The sequence below is a fragment of the Carcharodon carcharias genome, chromosome 7, assembly GCF_017639515.1.
Source record: "Carcharodon carcharias isolate sCarCar2 chromosome 7, sCarCar2.pri, whole genome shotgun sequence".
Classification (NCBI taxonomy): Eukaryota; Metazoa; Chordata; class Chondrichthyes; order Lamniformes; family Lamnidae; genus Carcharodon; species Carcharodon carcharias.
The window spans coordinates 60,477,295-60,504,326 of record NC_054473.1 but is presented as its reverse complement, the minus strand read 5'-3'; the positions used below and the strand labels follow the sequence as shown (position 1 = coordinate 60,504,326).

General features: G+C 47.4%; 1 protein-coding gene across 2 annotated transcripts in view; it reads left to right on the top strand.

Annotated features, from left to right (window-relative positions):
* Positions 1 to 27,032, top strand: part of LOC121280339 (contactin-4-like) — a 1,234,817-nt gene that overhangs the window by 1,036,100 nt on the left and 171,685 nt on the right. For both annotated transcript variants that reach the window (XM_041192228.1, XM_041192226.1), the window contains exons 15-16: positions 3,419 to 3,489; positions 18,684 to 18,918. In XM_041192228.1, the coding sequence (XP_041048162.1) occupies positions 3,419 to 3,489; positions 18,684 to 18,918 (306 nt within the window). The remainder of the gene's footprint in view (positions 1 to 3,418; positions 3,490 to 18,683; positions 18,919 to 27,032) is intronic.

Sequence of the window (27,032 nt, the reverse complement as noted above, 5' to 3'; positions counted from 1 at the left end):
TCTTGAACCACTGCAGTCCATGTGGTGTAGATACACCCACAGTGCTGTTAGGAAGGGAGTCCCAGGATTTTGATCCAGTGACAGTGAAGGAATGGCGATATATTTCCAAGTCTAGATGGTGAGTGACTTGGAGGATAACTTCCAGCTGGTGGGGTGTTCTCATCTATCTGTATCCCTTGTCCTTCTAGATGCTACTGGTCATAGGTTTGGAAGGTGCTGTCCGAGGAACTTTGGTGAATTCCTGCAGTGCATCTTGTAGATGATACACACTGCTGCTACCGTGCTTCAGTGGTGGAGGGAGTGGATGTTTGTAGATGTGGTGCCAATCAAGCAGACTGCTTTGTCCTGGATGGTGTCCAGCTTCTTCAGAAGCTGCACTCATCCAGGCAAGTGGGGAATATTCCATCACACTCCTGACTTATGCCTTGTACATAGTGGACAGCCTTTGGGAGTCAGGAGGCAAGTTATTCACTGCATAATTCCTAGCCTCTGACCTCCACAGTATTTAAATGGCTAGCCCAGTTCAGTTTCTGGTCAATGGTAACTCCCAGGATATTGATAGTGGGGAATTCGGTGATAGTAATGCCATTGAACACCAAGGGGCGATGGTTGGGTTCTCTCTTGTAGGAGATGGTCATTACCAGACATTTGTGTGGCACAAATGTTACTTGCCACTTGTCAGCCCAAGCCTGGATACTGTCCAGGTCTTGATGCATTTGTACATGAACTGCTTCAGTATCTGAGCAGTCACAAATGGTGTTGAACATTGTGCAATCATCAGCAAACATCCCCACTTCTGACCTTACAATGGAAGGAAGGTTGATCATGAAGCAGCTGAAGGTGGTTGGGCCTAGGACACTACCCTGAGAACTCCTGTAGTGATGTTCTGGAGTTGAGGTGACTGACCTCCAACAACCACAACCATCTTCCTTTGTGCTAGGTATGATTCCAACCAGCGGAGAGTTTTCCCCCTGATTCCCATTATTCCAGTTTTGCTATGGCTTTTTGATGCCACACTCAGTCAAATGCTGCCTTGATGTCAAGGGCAGTCACTCTCACCTCACCTCACCTCAGGAGTTCAGCTGTTTTGTCCATGTTTGAACCAAGGCTGTAAAAAGGTTAGGAGCTGAGTGGCCCTGGCAGAACCCAAACTGGGCATCAGTGAGCAGGTAATAACTTGCTAAGTAAGTGCCACTTGATAGCACTGTTGATGACCCATTCTATTACTTTACTGATGATCGAGAGTAGACTGGTGGAGCGGTAATTGGCTGGGTTGGATTTGTCCTGCTTTTTGAGTACAGGACATACCTGGGCAATTTTCCACATAGCCGGATAGATGCTAGTGCTGTAGGTGTACTGGAACAGCTTGGCTAGGGGTGCAGCAGGTTCTGGAGCACAAGTCTTTAGTACTATTACCGGAATGCTGTCAGGGCCCATAGCCTTTGCAGTGTCCAGTGCCTTCAGCCATTTCTTGATAGCATGTGGAGTGAATCGAATTGACTGAAGACTGGCATCTATGATGCTGGGGACCTCCTGGAGGAGGCCAAGATGGATCATCCACTTGGCACTTCTGGCTGAGGATTGTTGCAAATGCTTCAGCTTTATCTTTTGCACTGCTGCGCTGGGCTCCTCCATCATTGAGGATGGGGATATTTGTGGAGCCACTCCTCCAGTGAGTTGTTTAATTGTCCACCACCATTCATGACTGGATGTGGCAGGACTGTAGAGCTTAGATCTGATCCGTGGTTGTGGGATCACTTAGCTCTGTCTATCACTTGCTGTATGTGCTGTTTGGCATGCAAGTAGCCCTGTGTTGTAGCTTCACCAAGTTGACACCTCATTTTTAGGTATGCCTGGTGCTGCTCCTGGCATGCCCTCCTGCATTCTTCATTGAACCAGGGTTGATCCCCTGGCTTGATAGTAATGCTAGAGCAGGGGATATGCCAGGCCATGAGGTTACAGATTGTGTTTGACTACAATTCTGCTGCTGCTCATGGATGCCCAGTCTTGAGTTGCTACGTCTGTTCAAAATCTATCCCATTGAACATGGCGGAGGGTATCCTCAATATGAAGGCGGGACTTCGTCTCCACAATGGCTGTGCAGTGGTCACTTCTACCGATACTGACATGGACAAATGCATCTGCGGCAGGCAGTTTGGGGAGGATGAGGTCAAATAGGTTTTTCCCTTTTGTTGGTTCCCTCACCCCCTGCCACAGGGCCAGTCTAGCAGCTATGTCGGCCAGCTTGTTCAGTAGTGGTGCTACCGAGTCACTTTTGCTGATGGACATTGATGTTCTCCATCCAGGGAACATTCTGCACCCTTGCCGCCTTCAGTGCTTCCTCCAATTGATGTTCAACGTGGAGGAGCACTGATTCATTAGCTGAGGGAGGGCAGCACGTGATAATCAGCAGGAGGTTCCCTTGACCATGTTTGACCTGATACCATGAGTCTTCACGGGGTGCAGAGTCGACATTGAGGACTGCATACCACTGTGCTGCCATCTCTGCCCTGCCAGTTGGACAGGACATACCCAGTGATGGTAATGGTGGAGTCTGGGATATTATCTGCAAGGTATGATTCCATGAGGATGACTGTCAGGCTGCTGCTTAACTATGAGACAGCTCTCCCACTTTTGGCATTAGCCCCAGATGATAGTAAGGAGGACTTTGCGGTGTCGACAATCCACTTTCGTTCCTTTTTTGTTTCTTTCTGACTGAGTATGTAAGAGTCAACTATATTGCTGTGGATTTGGAGTCATCTGTAGGCCAGACCAGTTAAGGACTAAAAGGGCATTAATGAACCAGATGGCTTTTAATTCCAGATTTTTATTGAATTCAAATTCCACCATCTGCTGCTGATCTGCCATGGCGGGATTCAAACTCAGGTCCCCAGAGTATCACCCTGGGTCTCTGGATTACTAATCCAGCGATAATACCACTACACCACCTTGTTTTGTAATAGTGTATTGAAGTATGGCTTAATACTTGAGGTTAGGTGTCTGGTACAGTACACTAAACACATTTCTTGGTGTTCTCCTGTGTTCTCCCCATCTCATGTTAGTGGCCTCTTGCTGTGTCCTGCTGAGCTCCTTTGAAAGCTCAGGACAATTTCTTTTCAACTGACTTGTTGCTGCACCACACACATGAATTTCTTTCGGGACGCTTTGTACTGGCTTCTTCTGTCCTTGATGTCCCCCAGTATTTATTTACAACTCACTCTTTAACAGATCTTTTACCCTAATCCTGCCTGCACCTAGACTATGATTATGAATATTGTATGGATAGCACCTTTGCATTCATCTGGGAAAATAAGACATTTTGTTAAATAAGAAATGGGTCACATTGTTTATTTTCTGCAGGCTTCCTGTTCAAGTTTCCTGTGATCCAAAGTTACCCATTCTTTTTGTTTCCTTACAGTTCCTGACATGGGTCCAGCTAATGTTAGTGGGGGAGGTGGCAGTCGATCTGAACTGGTGATAACTTGGGAGGTAAGCTCAATTTACGATCAGAAAATTAATTTTCAGAAATAGAGCTATGTAAGAAAGTCCACAACTATTGAAATATGAAACAATGAGAGATTCAGAACTACTGGATGGAATTGAGCACAATAATATATAAACAAAAGAATAATACTGGACAATAATAGTATTTATTTTTGCTCAATGATCCTAAATGCAGCTCCTTATTTTACACACAAGGAAAAAAAGAGCAATAAAAAACCACCAGCCCCATTGAACCCATGCCATCCACTCAATGCCATCTGTCAACTTCAGACCTTGAACTCTCTCTCCATCCCCACCCCTTTTTGATCCCCTTTTTCTATATTCATTTTTATTTTTAAATTTTTATTTAAATTGTTTCCACTTATTTTCAACATTATTATTTTTTAAATGTATTTCCATTTTTATTCATTGTTTTATCCCCAGCTTTTAGCCTATTTTTGATTTTTTTCCCACCACCGTACCCTCCCCCATCCCCACCCCTACTAGGGCTATCTGTCACTTTCCAGAGTGTGTACCCTTGTCCGGCCATTATCACATTCTGCTTTCCATTCTTAATGTTACCATTAGCACCTCCTTTAGCCAGAACCACTACTATTAACAACCCTTTGACCTTTTGTTTATGACATCTTTTGCAATCTCTCCTTTGCCCCCACCTATCACTGGCCTTCTATCCATCTTCACCTGTTCCACCCCACTTAAACAGTATATATTTCACCAAATTTCTACTTCCCTTTAGCTCTGAAGAAGAGTTATACGGACTTGAAACGTTAACTCTGTCTTTTCTCCACAGATGCTGTCAGATCTGTTAAGTTTTTCCATCATTTTTTGTTTTTGTTCCATCTGTCATACCATCTATCCATACCCTGGAAACGTTGTCTCCTTGAAAAGGCAAATAAAAGAGCAAAAGTTGTCGCCAATTTCGGGGAAATCCTTGGAAAATTCATTTCCAACTCTCTAAAGCAATCAAGCAAGTTCAAGATTTCAGCTGCCCACGTTATTCCAGTCTCGACTAAGTAGCAATTTGTCTCCAGTATCTGGAAATGCTCTCTTTCATCAGGAATTTATCAAGGACTTTTTTAAGGGCTGTAATGACTTTATACATACCACAAAACTTGACGGTTTGTTCCAGAAGGAAAATTGCTCTGCATAAAAAGATACTTCCTGACATCCAACCTAACTCATTGCCTACAACTTTAATAGGCCTAATCCCTTGTCCTAACATCTCTCTCCATCCCAAATAACCTATGCAACTGGACTGTATCTGATTCATAGAATCAAAGGCCAGAATTTTTCCATCAGAGCTGGGGGCGGGGCCTGCTCACTGATGCAAAAATGATGTGGGATGACGTCGGGGGATCCCCCTGATGTCATCCTGCCCCACTTAAATATTCAGGAAGGTGGGTGGACAGCAAAATCAGCTGTCCGTCTGCCGACCTGTCAATGGCCAATTGAGGCCATTGGCAGGATAATTAAGCCATTTAGAGGACCTGCCCGTCCAACCTTAAGGCTGGCGGGCAGGCCAGGAGCCCCAGCGGAATGAGGTTTCATGTCTGTTTAAAAAATCTTTAATAAAATTTTTGTCATATTTATTAACATGTCCCATCTCGAGGGGAACATGTTAATAATTATTTCATTATTGTATTTTTGAGGTTTATGAAACTTTCACCAATCTCCCTGAGACAGCACTTTGTCTCCGGGAGATGTGCGCTCTTTCGCGCGCATGTGTGAAAGAGCGCACTTTGACGGTTGGGGAATCCCTCCACCCCCCACACAGGAAGCATAGCACTTCCCGTCGGGCAGCCCGCTGGGCGGGCCTTAATTGGCCCGCCCACTCAAAATGGCAGTGGGGCCCGTTTCGGCGGCGATGATTGGTTGCCCGCCTGCTGCCAAGCTGGTGGGGCCCGGGCCCACCCACCCATCAAGGGCAAAATTTTGCCCATTGAATCATGAAAGGAGGCCATTCAGCCCATGATAAGTCTATGCTGCCTCTGCTATTTAGCTAGTCCCACTCCTCCACCCTTTCACTCTAACCATGCTTTTGTTTTTCCCTTTCAGGAGCTATACTTTTTGAAAACCACAATTGAATTTGCCTCCACCATCCTTTCAGGCAGTGCATTCCAGATCGCAAAAGTCACTGTTTAAAAATGTTATTCCTCATGAATCACTCGATTCTTTTGCCAATCACTTTTATATATTTATATTCATCATCCATCAAAAATGTTCATCACTTAAAAATATAATTCATATCATCTCAATATTTCTGTTTCTCTAATTTTGGAGTCTCATAACTAGGGGCTGAATTTTCCCACAATTGCACTAAGTGCAGTAGCGGGCAGGTAAAATGGAGTCCTACCTGCCAGTGAAAATGGGGGGATTTCACGCCGTATCTTCCTGAGCCCACCTCATTATATATTCACTCCTGCCAAACACGCCATTTCCATAGCGGGCGGGCTGTCATTTGCCTGCTCGCTTTCACCCTGCTGTTGCATCACACCGGCCGCCATCTTTAAAAGGCAGCACCCAGCAATGTGTTCATCTCCAGCAGCTCACCACCACTCCTGGGAGACATGGCCAGCAAAGGCAAAAAGACTGCAGCCCCCTGCTTCACCGACGGGCCCCTTGAGCGGCTGCTGGATGCCGTGGAGGCCTGATGGAATTTGCTCCACCCCTGCTTTGGCCGCAGGATGGGTAGCAATGTCACCAACCTGGCTTGGGAGGCGATGGCAGCAGTGGTCAGCGCCAACATCCTTCAGCAGGGGACAGCCACCCATTGCCGCATAAGGATGAATGATCTCCTCTGTTCCACCAGGGTAAGTCACTCTTTTCATCACTCCCAACTCACATATTCACAAACCCATCACAGGAATCTCACTCGCTGAAAGTTCAAGGGACATCACCATTCATTCTTTCACACACACCATCATTGTCCTCATCCCATCCATGGGACCACTCACCACCCACACAGGCCAAGCATACTCATCATCTGGCCTAGTAGGCATCCTGATACACTCTCCCCATCACTATCCATGCAGGATAATCTGGCACACAACAGGAGGGAAAGGTCGCAGACAGGTGGAGGGGTGCTGGAATTCAAAGTTCTGACAAAATTTGAAAACAGAGACATCCAGCTGGCTGGCAACAATCTGGACTGGTACTGGTCCTGTGCTGACAGTGAGGTCAGCACTGCTGTACCACGTGAGGATCCAGCAGTGCATCATCCATCAGACTACCGTGCCGTGAATGATGTGTCCTCTTTCACAGCCTACTGCCATGCATAATTATCTCCCCTTGCTTTTGCAGGCACATTTGGGAAGCAGCCGACAGAGTCCACGACCCTGTGCCTCCAAACAAGCTCCACAGAAACCTCAAAAGAGGAATCATCAAGGCACAGTCCCAGAAGTCCTGTCACAGTGCTCACCCACACCCTCCACCAGTGCAGAGACACGCACCTTGGTGGGGCCTAGCTTTAGAGTAGCCTCGGGACAACAATCTGGTGAGCACATTGCACTTTCTGATCCACAGCAGGCGGAGACAGGGACTTCCCAGGTCTCTGGCACTCAGAGGACTGCTGGAGGCCAGAACTTTGCTGAGTCCGAGTCAGATGATGAGCCTCTGGGACTCAGTGATGGCACAGTTGCTGGAGCTGCAAAGGCAAGCTCAGGAACATCAGGAAGGGATGTCCACTGCACTCCTCAGATTGCAAGGCATAATGGAGGAGCCTGTCTGCCTTCAGTCTGTGGTGATAGCTCCGGCATGCCAACGCACCGAGGTAAACACTAGCAGGATGGTGGCCGCCATGGAGACTTTGGTACAGCATGTCACTCCTGGACTGCTGCGCGGGCTTACCTCCATCGCTGATGTCACAGTTGGCCTCCAACAGTGTGTACGCGAGGGTGGTGCTGGGTAGCTCGATCTCACTCCAGCTTCCCCTTCCGCTAACGGAGTCAGCCAGGGGCTCTCGGGCACCCATAGGAGGATCAGCAGATGCACAGTCCAGGGCCATCGACCCAGGTGACTTTGGGAGTAACCAGCCCATCAGACTCCCCTCTTCCTGTGACCTCTGCAGATCCACCTTCACAGGCCAAGGTGGGTGTCACTGCCACACAGTAGGACCCCGAAGGCAGGCTGGGGCCAGAGGATGTCCACCACCTCCGCTGTGGATGTCTGGAGAGCACCAAGACGTAGCGGCATGGTTAGGAAAGTTAAGGAGAATTAGTTGCACAGTCTGGGCAAGGGTGTTAATCACTTGTACGTAATATTCACTGTTGTCAATAAACTCCCAAGAATGTCTCCCTGCCTATGGCTCCTTGTTCTGATGAGCAATGTTCTTGTCACTCAGATGTGATACCTTTCTGAACAAGATAAATGGCAGCTGTCTCAGTCCAGGGCATCTTCCCTGTATTCTGTACAGCCTTCAGACCACAGTGATGGTCCAGTCTCATACCCACTGTAAACATTACTGATGCCTGCACCTCAGCTGTGCTGGTCATTGCTGCCACAATGTAGTGGGCAGGCACCACAGAGTTCTCTCATTCTCTCTGTGTGCACTCAGCACCTTTAAGATGGGGCTGTCCCCCATCACACCAGCATCTACAACCAGTGTTGCTGTGCACCAGCTCCTGAAGGGCTGAAGTGCTGAAGGCAGACACAGTATCAGGTGCATCTAAAGTTTCATGGCTGCATCTCTGAGATGGCCCTGATCATGGAGCACAAGCAAGCTGCCCTCAGCCAGACAGAAATCAGACATTCTCAGATCTACATGAAGATCTATGGAGTGTCCTCACTGCATGTTGTCATCATCCTCCTGCAATCAAGTGACTATTAGGGACTCTGCTGCATCTCTATGACAGAAACATTCTCATTGAGGGTACTTGCGCTGCTATAAGCCAGACTGGAGTCAAACATTCACAACTGTGATGTGAGGATCTATGGGGACACCTCACTGCACGTCGTCATCATCTTACACAAATCTGGCAGCTTTGAGGGCCTCCTGAGTGCGCCTGCCTCATCTAGCCAGGGTGAGAGCCTCATCCCTGTTGTCATCACCACTGAGGACACCTCACCCTCATTCCTGTCAGCATCCTCCTCATTGGAGGAGATGTGCAGCTTCTCCATCTCCTCCTTAGCCAGCTCCTCTCCCTGTTGGAGAGCCAGGTTGGAAAGTGCACAGCAGACGGCACCGATGCGTGGCACCCTCTGGGGACAGTATTGCAGGGCTCCACCAGACTGGTCCAGGCACCGGAACCGCATCTTCAGCATCCCAGTGGTCTGCTCCACCAAGTTGCAAGCTGCTGCATGAGCCTCATTATAGCATTGCTCTGCTGCAGTCTGTGGGTGTCATCAACCACAGCTCTGCAGGTAGCCCTTGTCCCTGAGGAGCCAACCCTGCAGTCTTTGTGGACCCTGGATGACTGCAGGGATCTGTGAGCGACTCTGGATGTTGGTGTCATGCACACTCCCTGGAAACCATGCGCATTCCTGTAGGATACGTTTTTGGTGGTCGCGCACCAGCTGCACGTTCAGTTAGTGGAAGCCCTTGCGGTTGATGAAATCCACTTGAGTGTAGCAATGGAGACCTGAGCGCCACATGAATGTAGTCAACCGTACCCTGCACCTGTGGGAATCCCGAGATCAGGGCGAATCCAATGGCCCTTGCATCCTGGCTGTCCCGGCCCCGGGCAAAATACACAAAGTTGTGTCCCATAGAGAGGATGCCATCTGTGACCTCATGGATGCATCTGTGGGTGGCGGATTGTGAAACCCCACAGAAGACACCTGTGGAGCCCTTAAAGGAGCCACCGGCACAGAAAATGAGCACCGCGGTCACTTTCACAGCCACTGGCAGTGGATGCCCTCCTTGTCCTCTTGGCACCAAGTCCTTAAGTAAGTGGCAGATGTGAGCCACCAGGTCCCTAGACATGCGCAATCATCAGCAACACTGGTTCTCAGTCATCTGCAGGAAAGGCAGGCGGTGTCTATAGACCCTGGGTGTCGCTAGGTGCCAACCAGCCATGGCTTGCTCTCGCTCCTGGGCAGTGTGTGCGGGAGCCCCTGCTGCCCCTTTTTCATGAGGTTGCTGCTCTTGCCTTTGCACAGCCAGGAGCCTCAGTCGCTCTCTCCTCAGTCTTCTACAGCCACTGTAGGCCATCAGGCATACAGGTAGGTCACCAGGATCCATGATCCTGACGTGGTCCACCTGCAGCATGATAGAGAGACGTGGTTATTACCTTTTCTTGCCCTGTGTGACTGCCCCTTAATGCTTCCTAGAGAGTGCTGGTCACCCCTCGGATGGCCAGAGATGAGTGTACTGCATGGCTGCCCTGTCAACCTGCGACATGGGGGACACTGGTCCAAACCAGGATGCTGAGATTGTAAGGGGCTGTGAGTGCCTTTAGCAGTGACTGCTGCATGGCCAGCGTTAGCGAGGAAATTGTACAATGTGTGCAGTCCAATTGCACCGCGGTCCAATAAAGTGGGGGCGGATTTGAAGTCGTTGCCCGGGGGGGGGGGGGGGGGGGGGGGGGCGTCAAGGGGCGGCCAGGGCGGTGGGTGGTGGGTGGGGGGCGCTGGTAAGGTCTGGAGCACTTGATTGCCCTTTGTTACCTCTGTGTTGCTTGCACGGGCGGGCAGGCTAGGAGCCCGACCCCAATCATATCACTGTGGCTACGTCTGATCTGTCTTAGTTGCAGAGGCGTGGTCCCTTTATACAGGTGCCCCTAATGCATGGCCACTTCCCTCATCTACCTTGACCCCCACCTCGATTGCCTGTGCATGGGATGCAGTGTCAGGGCAGCACAAGCCGCCAGATACCCCCCACCCCTCAGCAGTCACCTTCGGGGCCAGGCATCAGTTTCCCCCGCCACCTGGCACCCCTGAGGCTTGTAAACAACAGACGAGCTGTAGGGAATGCTACTGCTCACTCACCACAGTTCCCCCAAAGCGAAGGCCGCCAAGTGCATGTCGTCTGTGCACTGTTGTAAAACACATCGGCATGTATTTCCCACTGACGTGGATGGATGATACGGCGGGGTTCCAAGAGCCTGCCAGGATGGCCTTTTAATTATAAGCTAATGTATTACAATTAGCTCCCGGCTGACTGATGGTGGGAAATGTGACCCCCATTGGCAGGCTGAGTGGACAATTGCAATCTGCCTTCAGGCCGTCGTGAGTTGGGACCCACCCTATTTTCCACCTATCACACTCGCCACCAGTGGGCTAGGGAAATTCCACCCTAGGAGTTGTATAATGTGGTAACATTTTGCGCACCTTTGTCTGCACCCTCATCAGAATCTCAATATCTTTTGTCATGTTGGCGGGGACCAGAAATGAACACAATAAAAACTCAGGTTTTTACACCTTATGGATAACGATACCCCTCCAGATCCTTCATCCCCTTTCCTTCCCTCTGACACATCCTTTCCTCTAAGCCCACCTCTTGCCTTGTATTCACAATATCATCTGACCTTCCCCTTTCTGAAGCTGAATGATCTGTGCTTAACAAAGGACTCCATTGTATCCCCTTACGCCCCCACTTCAGTGAATTTCGAGCTCGCATATCATTGAATTCTTCTTCTGTCACCCTCACCTCCGTGCTGACCTCCTTGGGCAAGAGTCCTCACCCTCCGCACCCCCCCTCCCCCCTACCATTCCCCCCCCACACACCCTTTCACCCACCTCCAGTGTTCTCCCTCTACCTGGACCCATCCCTCTGGCCTCTTACCCACTTTTGATCTTTTTATTGAGAACTGTGGGAATGACATCAGCCGTCTTAATTTCTCTGCTCCCATCATTCATTTTAACCTGTCTTCCTCTGAACTTGCTGCACTCCGTTCTCTCAGGTCCAACCCCAACATTGCTATCAAACCTGTTGACAAGGGTGGTGATTTTGTCTGTCACATCTGTTCCGATGATGCCACTTTCCAAAATGGCACTTCTGGCATGTCTTCCTTCTTCCTTAACCAAGGATTCCACCCCCCCCACCCCCACTGTAGTTGACAAGGCCGTCAGCCATGCCTGACCCATCTCCCATGCCTCTGCCCTCACACCTTCCCCTCCCTCCCAGAAACATGATTGGGTCCCCCTTTTCATCCCACCAGCCTCCACATTCGAAGGATCATCCTCCGTCATTTCCACCAACTGCAGCATGATGCCACCATCAAACACATCTTCCCCTCACACCCCGTCCCTGTCAGCATTCCGTAGGGACTGTTCCCTCTGGGACACCCTGGTCCACTCCTCCATCACCCCCAACACCTCATCCACTTCCCAATGGCTCCTTCCCACTTTACCTCCTCACCATCCAAGGGCACAAACATTCCCTTCAGGTGAAGCAATGCTTCACTTGCACCTCCTTCAATTTTGTCTACTGCATCCGCTGCTCCCAATGGGGTCTCCTCTACATTGGGGAGACCAAACACAGACTAGGTGACCGCTTTGAGGAACATCACCAGTCTGTCTGCAAGCATGACCCAGACCTTCCGGTCACTTGCCATCTCTACACAACTCATGCCCACATGTCCATCCTTGGCCTGTTGCAAAGTTCCAGTGAAGCTCAACGCAAACTGGAGGAACAGCACCTCATCTTTAGACGAGACATTTTATAGCCTTCTGGACTTAACATTGAGTTCAAGAGCTTCAGACCATGAAACTCTCCTCCATCCTCACCCCCTTTTTTATTGCCTTTTTTCTACATTCATTTTTATTTTTTATCCACTTGTTTTATTTTTATTTTTATTTTTGTTTTTATTTTTATTAATTTAACTGTAGTTTTATCCCCCTTTTTATCCTATTTTCTATCCATTTTTTCCTGAACTTATCTCCTCTGGAGATCTTCCCTCCACAGCTTCCAATCTCATAGCCTCCCAACCATGGACGGCCCGTTTCTACCTCCTTCCCAAAATCCACAAACAGGATTGTCCCGGTAGACCAATCGTGTCAGCTTGTTCCTTCCCCGTGGAACTTATTTCTTCCTATCTTGAGTCTGCTGTCTCTCCTCTTGTCCAGTCTCTTCCCACCTACATCCGCGATTCTGCTGATGCCCTACATCATATCAACAATTTCCAGCTCCCTGGCCCTAACTGCCTCATCTCCACCATGGACATCCAATCCCTCTACACCTCCATCCCCCACCAAGATGGTCTGAGGGTTTTCCATTTCTTCCTTGAACAGAGGCCCGAACAATCACCATCCACCACCATTCTCTCAATGAACAATTTCACCTTAAACTTGTCTCACTTCCTCCAAATAAAAGGTGTGGCTATGGGTACCTGCATGGGTCCCAGTTATGCCTGTCTCTTTCTGGGGTATGTGGAACATTCCATGTTCCAGTCCTACTCAGGCCCCCTCCCACAACTCTTTTTTTGGTACATGGATGACTGTTTTGTTGCTGCTTCATCCTCTCGTCTGGACCTGGAAAAATCTATCAATTTTGCTTCCAATTTCCACCCCTCTATCACCTTCACATGGTCCCATCTCCCTTCGCTTCCTTGACCTCTCTGTCTCCATTTCTGGTGATAGACTGTCCACCAATATTCATCACAGGCCCACTGACTCCCACAGCTACCTCGACTACAGCTCCTCACACCCTACTTCCTGTAAGAACTCCATCCCATTCTCTCAGTTCCTTCGCCTCCATGGCATCTGTTCTGATGGTGCCACTTTCCGAAACGGTGCTTCTGACATGTCTTCCTTCTTCCTTAACCGAGGTTTCCCCCTCACTGTGGTTGACAGGACCCTCAGCCGCATCCGACCCATCTCTCGTTCCTCTGCCCTCACACCTTCCTCTCCCTCCCAGAACCATGTTCGGGTCCCTTGTCCTCACTTTTCACCTAACCAGCCTCCCCATTCAAAGGATCAGCCTCAGCCATTTCCGTCAACTTCAGCATGATGCCACCACTGAACACATATTCCCCTCACCAACCCCCTCCTTCCCTCTTCAGCATTCTGTAGGAACTATCCCTTCTGGGACACCCTGGTCCACTCCTCCATCACCCCCAACACCTCATCCCCTTCCCATGCAATCGCAGAAGGTGAAACACCTGCCCCTTTACCTCCTCCCCCCTCTCTGTCCAAGGGCTTCACTTGTACCTCCTTCAATTTTGCCTACTGCATCAGTTGCTCCCTATGTGGTCCTCTACGTTGTGGGGACCAAACGCAGACTGGGTGATTGCTTTGCAGACACCTCCAGTCTGTCCGCAAGCATGACCCAGTCGCTTGCCATTTCAACACACCACCCTGCTCTTATGTCTACATGTCCGTCCTTGGCCTGCTGCAATGTTCCAGTGAAGCTCAATGCAAACTGGAGGAACAGCACCTCTTCCGATTGGGTACTTTACAGCCTTTCAGATTTAACCTTGAGTTCAACGACTTCAGACCATGAACTCTATTCTCCATCCTCATCCCCTTTTTCTAATCCCCTTTTCTCTACATTCATTTTTACTTTTTATCCACCTATTTTTATTTTTATTCATTTATCCATGGTTTTATCCCCCTTTATATCTCATTTTCTATCCTATTTTTCCATCACTGCTGTCCCCTCCCCCTGCCTCATCTCCTACAGGGTCACCTGTTACTTATTCCATGTGCTTTCACACAGCACTACTGTTGTTCTGCTATTAACACACTCTGCTTTCTTACCTTTACTATTAGCACCTTTTTAGCACTAACCACTACCATTAACACTCCCTTTGTCCTTTTGTCCATAACATCTTTGTCCATCCCTCCTTTGCCCCCACCTATCGCTGGCCTTCTGTCCAGCTCCGCCTGCCCCACACCAACCCCCCCCACCACCCCTGCTTAAACAGTATAAATTTCATCACATTTCCACTTCTCTTCAGCTCTGAAGAAGGGTCATACAGACTCAAAACGTTAACTTTGTTTTTCTCTCCACACATGCTGCCAGACCTGCTGAAGTTTTTCCAGCATTTTCTGTTTTTGTTTCTAACGCAATCTATCAAATTAGGATTTGATTTCAAATCAATTTTCAAATTAGGATACCAAAACTCTACACAGTATTCCAGATGTTTCATGGGATATGAGCATCGCTGGCAAGGCCAGCATTTGTTGCCCATCCCTAACTGCCATTGAGAAGATGGCGGTGAATCACCTTCTTGGACTACTGCAGTTCATGAGGTATAGATAAACCCACCGTGCATTAGGTAGGGAGATTCAGGTTGTTGACTCAGCGACAGTGAAGGAGCAGTGATATAGTTCAAATTCAGTTGGGGGTCAATTACATTGAAAGCAGAAAACCAACCACTGATCCCAATGGAAATTTATTGAAGAAAAAGAATAACTAGGAAATGTTAATTTCATTGTCAGTTACAGACCCCCTCCGGAATTTTAACCAGGCAAAATCTGGGTGAGCAACAGTTAAAATGCCCCATGAAACTCATGCCCTAGGTCCTGCTGCCTTCCTGCAAGCGCCAGTATTCACCTCTTTGAAGCAGGTGAGTGGGTCCCAAAAGAAAGTTTGTTTTAAAATATCTGCATACTTGTGGGCCAGGAGGAGCAGGCCTCCCCTACAGCCCCACCCTTCTAAATGCTTATCTTATTGCCAGGAATCATTCACTCGTGTACCCAGTGTGCCTGACATTCCATCCTGTCTGCTCCCCATGGGTTTGAACAGGAGGCTGATTCCAATCATGTAGATGAGGCCCAGGAGTTGAAATCTATTAACCCTCACACTGCAGTAGGCTGGGTGGCCCTGACTGTATCAATCCCCCTCATCCTTAAAATAAAATTTATGGAGGTGAGTTTTGTACCTGAGATGATGGCTCTTGCATGTTTCCTCATGCAAAAACTCCACTGGACACCTGCCATTTTGAGTCTCCGAGGCTCAACATGATGGCAGGACCATCTTCAGGTTGCCACCCTCCTACTCCTGGATGCCAATCCTGGAATTTCACAGGCGTTATAAATTCAAATTCAACCAGGACTGAATATATGTTTTCTGGCACCTGGTGTAGGAACTGTTGAACAACCTGCTCTTTCAGTATAAAAATGGGAAATGTCGCCTCTCCTGTAAGTAAAAATTTTGGGTGGAGCACCATAGATTGAAGCTCCTCCCTATGTATGCATAGTAACGATCAAAAGGAAGTCAAATCTATGCATGCTGAGATTTTGTTTTATCGTCAGGCAAACTGCAACACCAAATAGAATATTGGTTTTGCTTATTTTATAGTGTGTAGTGGCCTAAAGCAAGAAAATATGGCCCTTATTCATATTCATGCATTACAGGGACTGTGCACGCATTTATGCCCCAAAATTGAGTGCCTGCTGTTACAAAGCAAACGGTTAAGTACAGAATTTTAATGAATTGATGTAAAACTAAATGCAAATGATCTTTTTCATAATTATATCTAGTTATAATGAATACAGTTTCAAATTACAGTTAAATATTAAGATGTTTCTCAATCAAAATTGAAATGCAACATACCTTGATATAATGCTTCAGCGTTTATAATGATGTGGAAAGAGCAGAAAGCACATCCAACCTTTGAACATTAATTTAAGAGGCTTAGTTTGAGGCTACATATTCTGTGTGGATTTTCTCATCTTTGCAGGCCTGTAAATTATTGTATGGCTGAAATCATAACTATTTCAATACGGGATTACTAAAATTATCTCAGATGACTGACAGCTCCAACAAAAGCAGATGATATAATAGGATAGTGATATCATTTCATCTCCATTGAATGTATGTGCATTGATTATGGTAGACATTAAATTGCATAGGCAAAAAAAATGAATTTGTTTTAAAATCCTTATCCAGTTTAATTGTTCTCTGCTCTCTTTGAAGTTTGTGTGTTTTTTATTGCTCTGATCAATTAAAACTTTAAAGAAAATTAAGTATTATCACTCTTAACCATTTTTTCATTTTTTGCAAGTTGTCCAGAATATGTAGCCATTAAAGCAAGACACTAATGAGTGAGAAAACATAAAGAACTTGCATTTATAAAATGAATTTCATGTCACCAGGACATTTCAAACTGCTTCACAGCCAATGAAATATTGTCGAAGTGTGGTCACTGTGGTTATGTAGGTAGTTGCAGCAGTCACTTAGGGCACAGTATGTTCCCTCAAAGAGCAAGAGGTGAATGCCTAAGTTAACTATTTAGTCATGTTCGTTGAGAGAGGAATGTTAGCAAGAACACCAGGATAACTCGCTGCTCGTCTTCTAAGACTTGCATTGGGATCTTTTTTTTTTACTGAACTGAACAAGCAAATGGCTTCAATATAACATTTCATCCAAAAGACAGCCATCAAGTATCAGCCTAGATTTATATGCTCGAGGTTTGAGGTAAGGGTTGAGTCCATAAACTCTGACTCAGCAGCGGGTATGCTAACATTGAAATGTACAAGTATCCCATAGTGCTTCTTAGCCCCGATTCTCCATGACTCTCTGTAGAGAAGAACCTTTCTCTCACTTCTGGCTGTAGCACAGATGAGTTTGATAACTTGGAGAGTATTGTGGCCATGACTTTCGCTCTTCCATTTCATTTCAGAGTGTTGAATCGCTTGTATAGTGTGCCAGCTGAGATAGTGTTATTTCAGGATCCTGAGTTAATCAATGCGGCAAAGTTTGGATAAAGTAAATCCATCAGGAAGATTACCAGAAATATTTTTGAACCTGTTTTTTATTCTTGCTTGGTGTTTGGGCTGAAACTGGTTTAAAAAAAATAGCCTGCAGATCTGCAAATCTTTTGTAAAGACTTTGCTCTTGTATCGATCAGTCTACTGGTTGCAAAATGGTGCAGGATCTTTCTGATTTGAAAAATGTAAAGCAGGCATGAGGAATTATGTGCCTCTGGGAAATTATTAGTCTCAGGTCACAACAGAACATTCTGTAGTTGTGATCATGTATTCAGTCTCATTACAACCTTGGTCCAAACGTGGACAAAAGAGCTAAACTCCAGAGGTGACGGGAGAGCGACTGCCCCTAATATCAAGGCATCATTTGACCAAGTGTGGCATCAAGGAACCCTAGCAAAACTGGAGTCATTGGGAATCAGGGGGAAAACTCCCCACTGGTTGAATTTATACCTAGCACAAAGGAAGATGGTTGTGGTTGCTGAAGGTTAATCATCTCAGTTCCAGGACGTCACTGCAGGAGTTTGTCAGGATAGTGTCCTCAGCCGAACCATCTTCAGCTGCTTCATCAATGACCTTCCTTCCATCATAAGGTCAGAAGTGGGGACATTCACTGATGATTGCACAATGCCCAGCACAAGTCACAATTCCTCAGGTACTGAAGCAGCGCACGTCCAAATGCAGCAAGATCTGGACAATATCTAGGCTTGGGCTGACAAGTGGCAACTAACATTTGTCCCACACAATTGCCAGGAAATGATCTTCTCCAACAAGAATTAATCTAACCATCGCCTCTTGACATTCAATAGCATTACTATCGCTGAATCCCCCACTATCAACATCCTGAAGGTTACCATTGACCAGAAACTGAACTGGACTAGCCATATAAATACTGTTACTACAAGAGCAGGTCAGAGGCTAGGAATCCTGCACTGAGTAACTCACCACCTGACTTGACAAACCCTGTCCACCATCTACAAGGCACAAGTAAGGAGTGTGATGGAACACTTTCTACTTGCATGGATGAGTGCAACTCAAACAACACTCAAGAAGTTTGACAACATCCAGGTCAAAGCAGCCTACTTGATTAGCACGCCTTACACAAACATTCACTCCCTCCACCATCGACACACAGTAGCAGCAGTGTATACCATCTACAAGATGCACTGCAGAAACCCACCAAGGCTCCTTGGACAGCATCTTCCAAAACCACGACAACCACCATCTAGAAGGACAAGGGCAGCAGATACCCCCCTGAGCCTCTCACCATCCTGACTTGGAAATATATCGCTGTTCCTTCACTGTCACTGGGTCAAAATCCTGGAACTCCCTCCCTAACAGCACTGGGGGTGTACCTGCACCACAGGGACTGCAGCGGATCAAGAAGGCAGCTCACTATCACTTTCCCGAGGGCAATTAAGGATTGGCCTAGCCAGTGATGCCCACATCCCATGAACAAAAAAAGTCACCTCCAATTTCTTTCAGATTCTATATGAAACAACTTGTGATGTTTCATTATTGCACATGTGCAATACAAATGTAGTTTGTTGCTGCTTCTTTTAGGTAACTCTTTTGTCTTTGCTTTTTAGCCTGTGCCTGAAGAGTTACAAAATGGTGAAGGCTTTGGATATGTTGTTGCCTTTCGACTGCTTGGAACAACAAGTTGGATGAAGGCAGCAGTAACCTCAGCAGATGCATCAAGATACGTGTTTAGAAATGAAAGCGTGCCACCATTCTCTCCCTACGAAGTAAAAGTTGGAGTGTACAATAACAAAGGCGAAGGCCCTTACAGCCCAGTAATCATTGTATATTCAGCTGAGGAGGGTAAGTAAAGAAACTTTTGGTCAGTTATCTGATAAAAGCATCAATTATTGCCTCTTAGCTTTTAGTTTCCCTGCCATGCTATAATATGCCACCCAACATTCCCACACCAAATACATAGACAGATGACTTGCGGCCAATGGCATCCAAAGGCATCGAGTGCACTCAAAGCTTTATGAGACACTCAAAGGTATCCCGTGTGCTCAAAGCTATCCAATGGACTCAGCAATCTGCACTGAAAAATACAAGAAAATTAAACATTTAAATAATACCAGAATTTATTCATTTTTTCATAGTCCAAAAAAGTCTCTCCACTATACAATACATGCTCGATAACACACAGGGTCTCAGGTCTATACTTGCAATATGCTTCCAACACCCCCTCACCCAACCCCCCCCACACATTCAATCTCAGGGTCTTACCACTCCCCTCTCTCCCCACCAATCTTCAAACCTATGCCCTCCATTCTCCTTCCAGCCTACAAGCCTTGGGCCCCACTCTTGTCACTGAACTCCAGGCCCTGGGCCCGCCAAACTTGGAAACTCCATCCATCCAACAACTCTCTCCAATGCCACCAAACCCCACCAACATTTCCCCCCCCCCCCCTCCCCCACCGCCCCATACTTACCTCTTTGCCGACACCATCGATGCTCCCACACCAGCTGTAAACCTGCATCAGGGCCGGCCTCACTGTCAGCTACAGTACCGGCTGGAGCGGCAAAACTGAGCTGCGGTGAGGAGGTTGGGTGGCGGTGGGGGAGGGGTAGACGCAAGAGGGAGGAGGAGAGAGAAAGAGAGGGAAGGGGAGGGGGTGAGATAGAGAGGGAGGGGGAGAGACAGAGTGTGATGGGAGAGGGGAGGTGGAGAGAGAGGGAGGAGAGGGGACAGAGAGGGAAGAGAGGGGAGAGGGTGAGATAGGGAGGAGATGGGAGGGAAGAGCATGTTGAAGGGTGGAGAGAGGGAGTGGAGGCAGAGAGACAGGGAGGGAGGGGAGAGGAAGGGGAGAAAGAGAGAAGGTGGGGAGACAGAGAGGGAAGGGAGGGGAGGGGGAGACAGGGAGGAGGAGAGAGTGGGGTAGAGAATGGGAGGGTGGGAAGGGGAGGAGGTAGGACAGAGGGAGGAGAAGGGAGGGGTGGAGAGAGAGGGAGGAGAGGGGAGCTGGGAGAGAGAGGGAGGAAAGGGGAGGGGGAGAGAGAGAGGGATGAGGGGGGAATGGGGAAAAAGAGAGGGTGATAGGACTGAGGGGTGAGGGGAGAGAGAGGGAGAGGAAGAGAGAGTGAGAGTGAGGAGAGGGGAGGGGGAGGGAGAGGGAAGAGAGTGGAGTGAGAAAGAGAGTGGGGGGTGGTAAGGGAGAGAGGGGGGGGGAAAGAGAGGACGGGGAGAGATAGAGAGAGCGAAGAGAGAGGAGGGGAAGAGAGAGTGAGGGAGGAGAGGGGAGGGGGAGAGAGAGTAAGGAGAGGGGAGAAGGAGAGGGAGGGGAGGGGGAGAAGGAGAGGGAGGGGAGGGGGAGAAGGAGAGGGAGGAGAGGGGAAGGGGAGAGAGAGAAAGAGAGAGGGGTGGGGGAGAGAGGGAGGAGAGAGGAGGGGGAGGGAGAGAGTGTGAGTGGAGGGGGATAGAGAAGGAAGAGAGGGGAAGTGGAGATAGAGAGAGGGAGGAGATGGGAAGGATGGAGAGAGAGTGTGAGGGGAGGAGAGAGAGTATGAGGGAAGGGGGTGAGAGAGAGGGTGAGATGGAAAGGGGGAGGGGAAAGCAGGGAGAGAGAGAGAAGAATGGGGAAAGGGGAAAGATAGAAAGGGGGAGAGAACATCTGCAATCTGAGGGAGATGGAGTGGTTCAAGGGCGGGAGAGAATTGCTCCAGGGCGGGGGTTTGGCGGGGGGGGTGGTTGCAAGGGAGAAAATTCTCTGCCGGCGGGGTTGTTATGGAAGAGAATTTCTTCTATGGGGTGGTGGAGAAGAAAACTTGTGCGATATTGGGAGGGGTGGGAGTGGTGTGCGGGCTGTGTAGGTTACAGGTTATGAAGAAAAACATAAAATTAGATTATTAAAACATATGTTTAAACAGAGTCTGCTTTTCCTAAAGTTAACTCAAATTAGGATTTTTGAAGTCCTTAAAATTCAGAAATTTGGAAAATAAACTTTGATCATTTTCATATTTGAATGCTTAAGTGGTGTTGCTAATCAGATGTCTGAACACCGCTGTTTGTGGCAGTTGATGACATTGATGTTAGTTACATTACTTGCAATGTCAAATGATAGCTCAATGACTGCTTTTGAGCACAATTGATGTCAGTTAAGTGCAAATTAACATGGTTGAATGCAAATGATGTCAAAATTTGTTGGTAGGGAGGGCTCTTCTGGTATCACTATATCACTGAGCATCATGTGAGAGTGGCCTGTTGCACAATTCTTGCAATTCTCAGTCACTGGTGGGTATTTAGCTTTCATCATCCAGTTGACATCAGAACCTATGGAAACCAAAAGCATACAGTAAATCTGAAACAAAAGCAGAACAATCTGGAAATGCACAACATCCATTGAGAAAAGTCAACATTTTGATAGTCGTTTACCCTTGTTCAGAACCCAGAACTCTAGTGAAGTGCCTGAGAGGTCAGTTGTTCTCTCAATAGTTGTTGACTGATCCATTCCATGTTTCAGACTTTTTAAGTTTTTGTTTAAGCTGCAAAACTGTGTGAACAATCTCAAACAGAAACCTGGGCCGGAATCTTCAGGTCAGTGAACTCGCCGACTTGTAAAATGAAGCGCAGTGAAGCCGGTCGTGCGTCCCGACGTCACCGCAGGTCATTCAGATCTTCAGGTCAGCAGGCGCACACCGGAGTCGGCTGTGCGCCCGTCAAACTGTCAAAGGCCTTTTAAAAACTAATTAAAACAATTAACGGGGTTGCCCATCCAACCTTAAGGTTGGCGGGCAGGCGAAGAGCCCAGGCAGCCTTCGCATTTATCATGAAACCTCATCCACGAACAGGATGAGGTTTCATGAAAGATTTATAATTCAAATAAATGTCTTTATTAAAATTCATTGACATGTCTGATATATTTTTCTCTTTACTCAAATTTTTCAAAATGTAATTAAACTCCCTGAGGCGGATCCGTGCCTCGGAGATTTCAGAGCTCTTTTGCGTGAGTGCAGGCCCCGGCTCAGCCTACTCCCCCCGCCCACACAGGAAGCATGTCATGCTGGGTGGGCCTTAATTGGCCTGCCCACGTAAAATGGCGGCATGCAGCCAATCGCGGGCGGCGATCGGCTGCGCACCCACCTGCGCCTGCTTCCGCTCCCACTCAGCCCCCCCAGAATGGGAGAAAATTCTCCAGCTGGTCACAGCAATTCAGTTGCCCAATTTAACGGTAGTCTAATATGCTGTCCCATATTAGCATAGGCAATATTTTGTTTATAGGTATGTTTTAAATAAATAGAACTTCATCCTGGGAAGAAAGAACAACCAGACCAGCTATGCATCACTTCTGTGGGAATAATACCATGTGCGACGGATTCAATGATATTTTTGCAAAGCAAGAATAGGTTTTAACAATATTTGAATTTCAAGTCACAATATTTAATGAGCAAACAAGACCAGCTATCAAAATAAGACTAGCCACAAAAAGTAGCTTTGATGTAAAGTGGTAAGAAAAATCTCAGACTTCTTTGCGGCGTTGAACAATTGTATCATTGAATCCATAAATGCTTATTGTATGCAGAGTGGGCCCTATGAGTGAGTCATATGAGACTGAGGCAAATGGAACTTGAGTGTAGATGATACTTCTCTAGTTTAGCAGGGAAATGTGAAATTAAAAATAAGTTTAAATATGAAGGTGCCATCTGCAGTTAATCTCAAAGCTATTAAATATTGTCAAACTTTTAAAGTAAGATTAACTTCAAATTCTGCACAAAACAGTGCAAAAAGTGAGAAAGTAGAAGAATCAGTGGTTAGTATAATCCCAGAAAAGCAACAACTATCCATCTGATGGATTTGTGGCTGTGTTCATATCCAATTCTATGCATTTGAGTTGATGAGGCATTTTGATATATAGCAAATCAGCGACAGAATGAATAAATACCTATCCCTTCAGGTTGGTTAAGCTGAAGGAATTCTGACTTCTGTTATGAGCCCAGCTGATGTTACTCCTGGCCAAGCCAAATCCCAGGGTGGAACCTGGCTTGATGGATCCCAACTTTTATTTTTTTGTTTAGATACGTGGAGAGAGGCTACTGAACAGTGACAGGAGTCAGCTGATGAAGTTTTAACCGAAGAATAAAACATTTATTAAACAAGAAAAGATGAACCATATTACAATACTCCTTCACCCACAACTATACCTTCACAGATATATACAGATTTCTAAGGACAGCACAAGTTACAAAAGCTATCTTATACTCTAATATTCACACTAAGTACACAATCCATGTAACCCAGTAGGTGACCTGTGAGGGAGGCAATGTTGTAATGGTATTCTCTGGACTAGTAATCCAGAGACCCAGGGTAATGCTCTGGGGACCCAGGTTCGAATCCCAACACAGCAGATAAAAATATGGAATTAAATGATGATGACCATGGAACCATTGTCAATTGTTGTAAAAACCCATTTGGTTTAATGCCCCTTAGGGAAGGAAATCAGCTGTCCTTACCGGGTCTGGTCTACATGTGACTCCAGACCCACAATGTGGTTGACTCTTAAATGCCCTCAGAAATTGCCTGGCACGCCACTAACAAACCACTACAAAATCTCAAAAAAGGAATGAAACCAGACGGACCACCCGGCATTAACCTAGGCACCGGAAACGACAACAGCAATCTCAGCCCTGTCGACCCTGCAAAGTGCTCCTTACTAACGTCTAGGGGCTAATAGAGAGCTGTCTCACAGACTAGTCAAGCCACGGCCTGATATAGTCATCCTCACGGAATCATACCTTACAGTTAATGTCCCAGACACCACCATCACCATCCCTGGGTATGTCCTGTCCCACCAGCAGGACAGACCCAGCAGAGGTGGCAGCACAGTGGTATACAGCCGGGAGGGAGTTGCCCTGGGAGTCCTCATCATGACTCCAGACCCCATGAAGTCTCATGGCATCAGATCAAACATGGGCAAGGAAATCTCCTGCTGTTTACCATGTACCGCCCTCCCTCAGCTGATGAATCAGTGCTCCTTCATATTGAACAGCGCTTATGCTGTTTGGCGTGCAAGTAGTCCTGTATTATAGCACTGGAAGGTGGCAAGGGCACAGAATGTTCTCTGGGTGGGGGACTTCAATGTTCATCACTAAGAATGGCTAGGAAGTACCACTACTGACCAAGCTGGCCGAGTGCTAAATAACATAGCTGTTAGACTGGGTCTGCTACAGGTGGTGAGGGAATCAACAAGAGGGAAAAACATACTTGACCTCATCCTCACCAACCTGCCTGCCACAGATGCATCTGTCCATGACAGTATCAGTAGGAGTGACCACCACACCATCGTTGTGGAGACAAAGTCCCACCTTCACATTGAGGATATCCTCCATCGTGTTGTGTGGCACTACCACTGTGCTAAATGGGATAGATTTCTAATAGATCGAGCAACTCAAAATTGGGCATCCATGAGGCGCTGTAGGCCATCAGCAGCAGCAGAATTATACTCAAACACAATCTGTAACCTCATGGCCTGGCATATCCACCACTTGACCATTACCATCAAGCCAGGAGAGCAATCTTGTTCAATGAACAGTGCAGGAGGGAATGGCAGGAGCAGCACCAGGCATACCTAAAAATGAGGTGTCAATCTGGTGAAGCTATAACACAGGATTACTTGCGTGCCAAACAACATAAGCAGCAACTGATAGACAGAGCTAAAAGATCCCACAACCAATGGATCAGATCTAAGCTCTGCCGTCCAGCCACATCAAGCCGCGAATGGTGATGGACAATTAAACAATTCACTGGAGGAGGAGGCTCCACAAATATCCCCATCCTAATTGTTAGAGGAGCCCAGAAGATCAGTGCAAAAGATAAGGCTGAAGCATTTGCTACAATCTTCAGCCAGAAGTGCCAAGTGGATGATCTATCTCGACCACCTCCGGAGGTCCCCAGCATCACAGATATCAGTCTTCAGTCAATTCGATTCACTCCACATTATATCTAGAAATGGGTGAAGACACTGAGTACTGCAAAGGCTATGGGCCCTGACAATATTCTGGCAATAGCACTGAAGACTTGTGCTCCAGAACTTGTGCCCCCAGCCAAGCTATTCCAGTACAGCTACAACACTGGCACCTACCCGGCCATGTGGAAAATTGCTCAAGTGTGTCCTGCACACAAAAAGTAGGGCAAATCCAAGGCGGCCAATTACCGCCCCAACAGTCTACTCTCCATCATCAGCAAACTAATGGAAGGGGTCATCAACAATGCTATTAAGTGGCACTTGCTAAGCAATAACCTGCTCACTGATGTCCAGTTTGTGTTCTGCCAGGGTCACTCAGTTGTAAAAGCTTCCCCACCACGATTAAAATGACTGGGCTGTAGTTGCTGGGCCTTGTATCCAGGCACAAATGTTCATTAATAATCTTCTAAAACCCCATCTCACTTTTATCTTCAAATTAAATAGATAGTTTAAAATATAGCCATTTATAAAACCTGACATTCCTAAGATAAAAACAAAAAAACTGCGGATGCTGGAAATCCAAAACAAAAACAGAATTACCTGGAAAAACTCAGCAGGTCTGGCAGCATCGGCGGAGAAGAAAAGAGTTGACGTTTCGAGTCCTCATGACCCTTCGACAGAACTTGCGTTCGAGTCCAAGAAAGAGTTGAAATATAAGCTGGTTTAAGGTGTGTGTGTGGGGGGCGGAGAGATAGAGAGACAAAGAGGTGGAGCGGGGGGCGGGGGTGTGGTTGTAGGGACAAACAAGCAGTGATAGAAGCAGCTCATCAAAAGATGTCAACGACAATAGTACAATAGAACACATAGGTGTTAAAATTAAAGTTGGTGATATTATCTAAACGAATGTGCTAATTAAGAATGGATGGTAGGGCACTCAAGGTATAGCTCTAGTGGGGTTTTTTTTTATATAATGGAAATAGGTGGGAAAAGGAAAATCTTTATAATTTATTGGGAAAAAAAAAAGGAGAAGGGGGAAACAGAAAGGGGGTGGGGATGGGGGAGGGAGCTTACGACCTAAAGTTGTTGAATTCAATATTCAGTCCGGAAGGCTGTAAAGTCCCTAGTCGGAAGATGAGGTGTTGTTCCTCCAGTTTGCGTTGGGCTTCACTGGAACAATGCAGCAAGCCAAGGACAGACATGTGGGCAAGAGAGCAGGGTGGAGTGTTGAAATGGCAAGCGACAGGGAGGTTTGGGTCATTCTTGCGGACAGACCGCAGGTGTTCTGCAAAGCGGTCGCCCAGTTTACGTTTGGTCTCTCCAATGTAGAGGAGACCGCATTGGGAGCAACGAATGCAGTAGACTAAGTTGGGGGAAATGCAAGTGAAATGCTGCTTCACTTGAAAGGAGTGTTTGGGTCCTTGGACGGTGAGGAGAGAGGAAGTGAAGGGGCAGGTGTTGCATCTTTTGCGTGGGCATGGGGTGGTGCCATAGGAGGGGGTTGAGGAGTAGGGGGTGATGGAGGAGTGGACCAGGGTGTCCCGGAGGGAGCGATCCCTACGGAATGCCGATAAGGGGGGTGAAGGGAAGATGTGTTTGGTGGTGGCATCATGCTGGAGATGGCGGAAATGGCGGAGGATGATCCTTTGAATGCGGAGGCTGGTGGGGTGATAAGTGAGGACAAGGGGGACCCTATCATGTTTCTGGGAGGGAGGAGAAGGCGTGAGGGCGGATGCGCGGGAGATGGGCCGGACACGGTTGAGGGCCCTGTCAACGACCGTGGGTGGAAAACCTCGGTTAAGGAAGAAGGAGGACATGTCAGAGGAACTGTTTTTGAATGTAGCATCATCGGAACAGATGCGACGGAGGCGAAGGAACTGAAAGAATGGGATGGAGTCCTTACAGGAAGCGGGGTGTGAGGAGCTGTAGTCGAGATAGCTGTGGGAGTCGGTGGGTTTGTAATGGATATTGGTGGACAGTCTATCACCAGAGATTGAGACAGAGAGGTCAAGGAAGGGAAGGGAA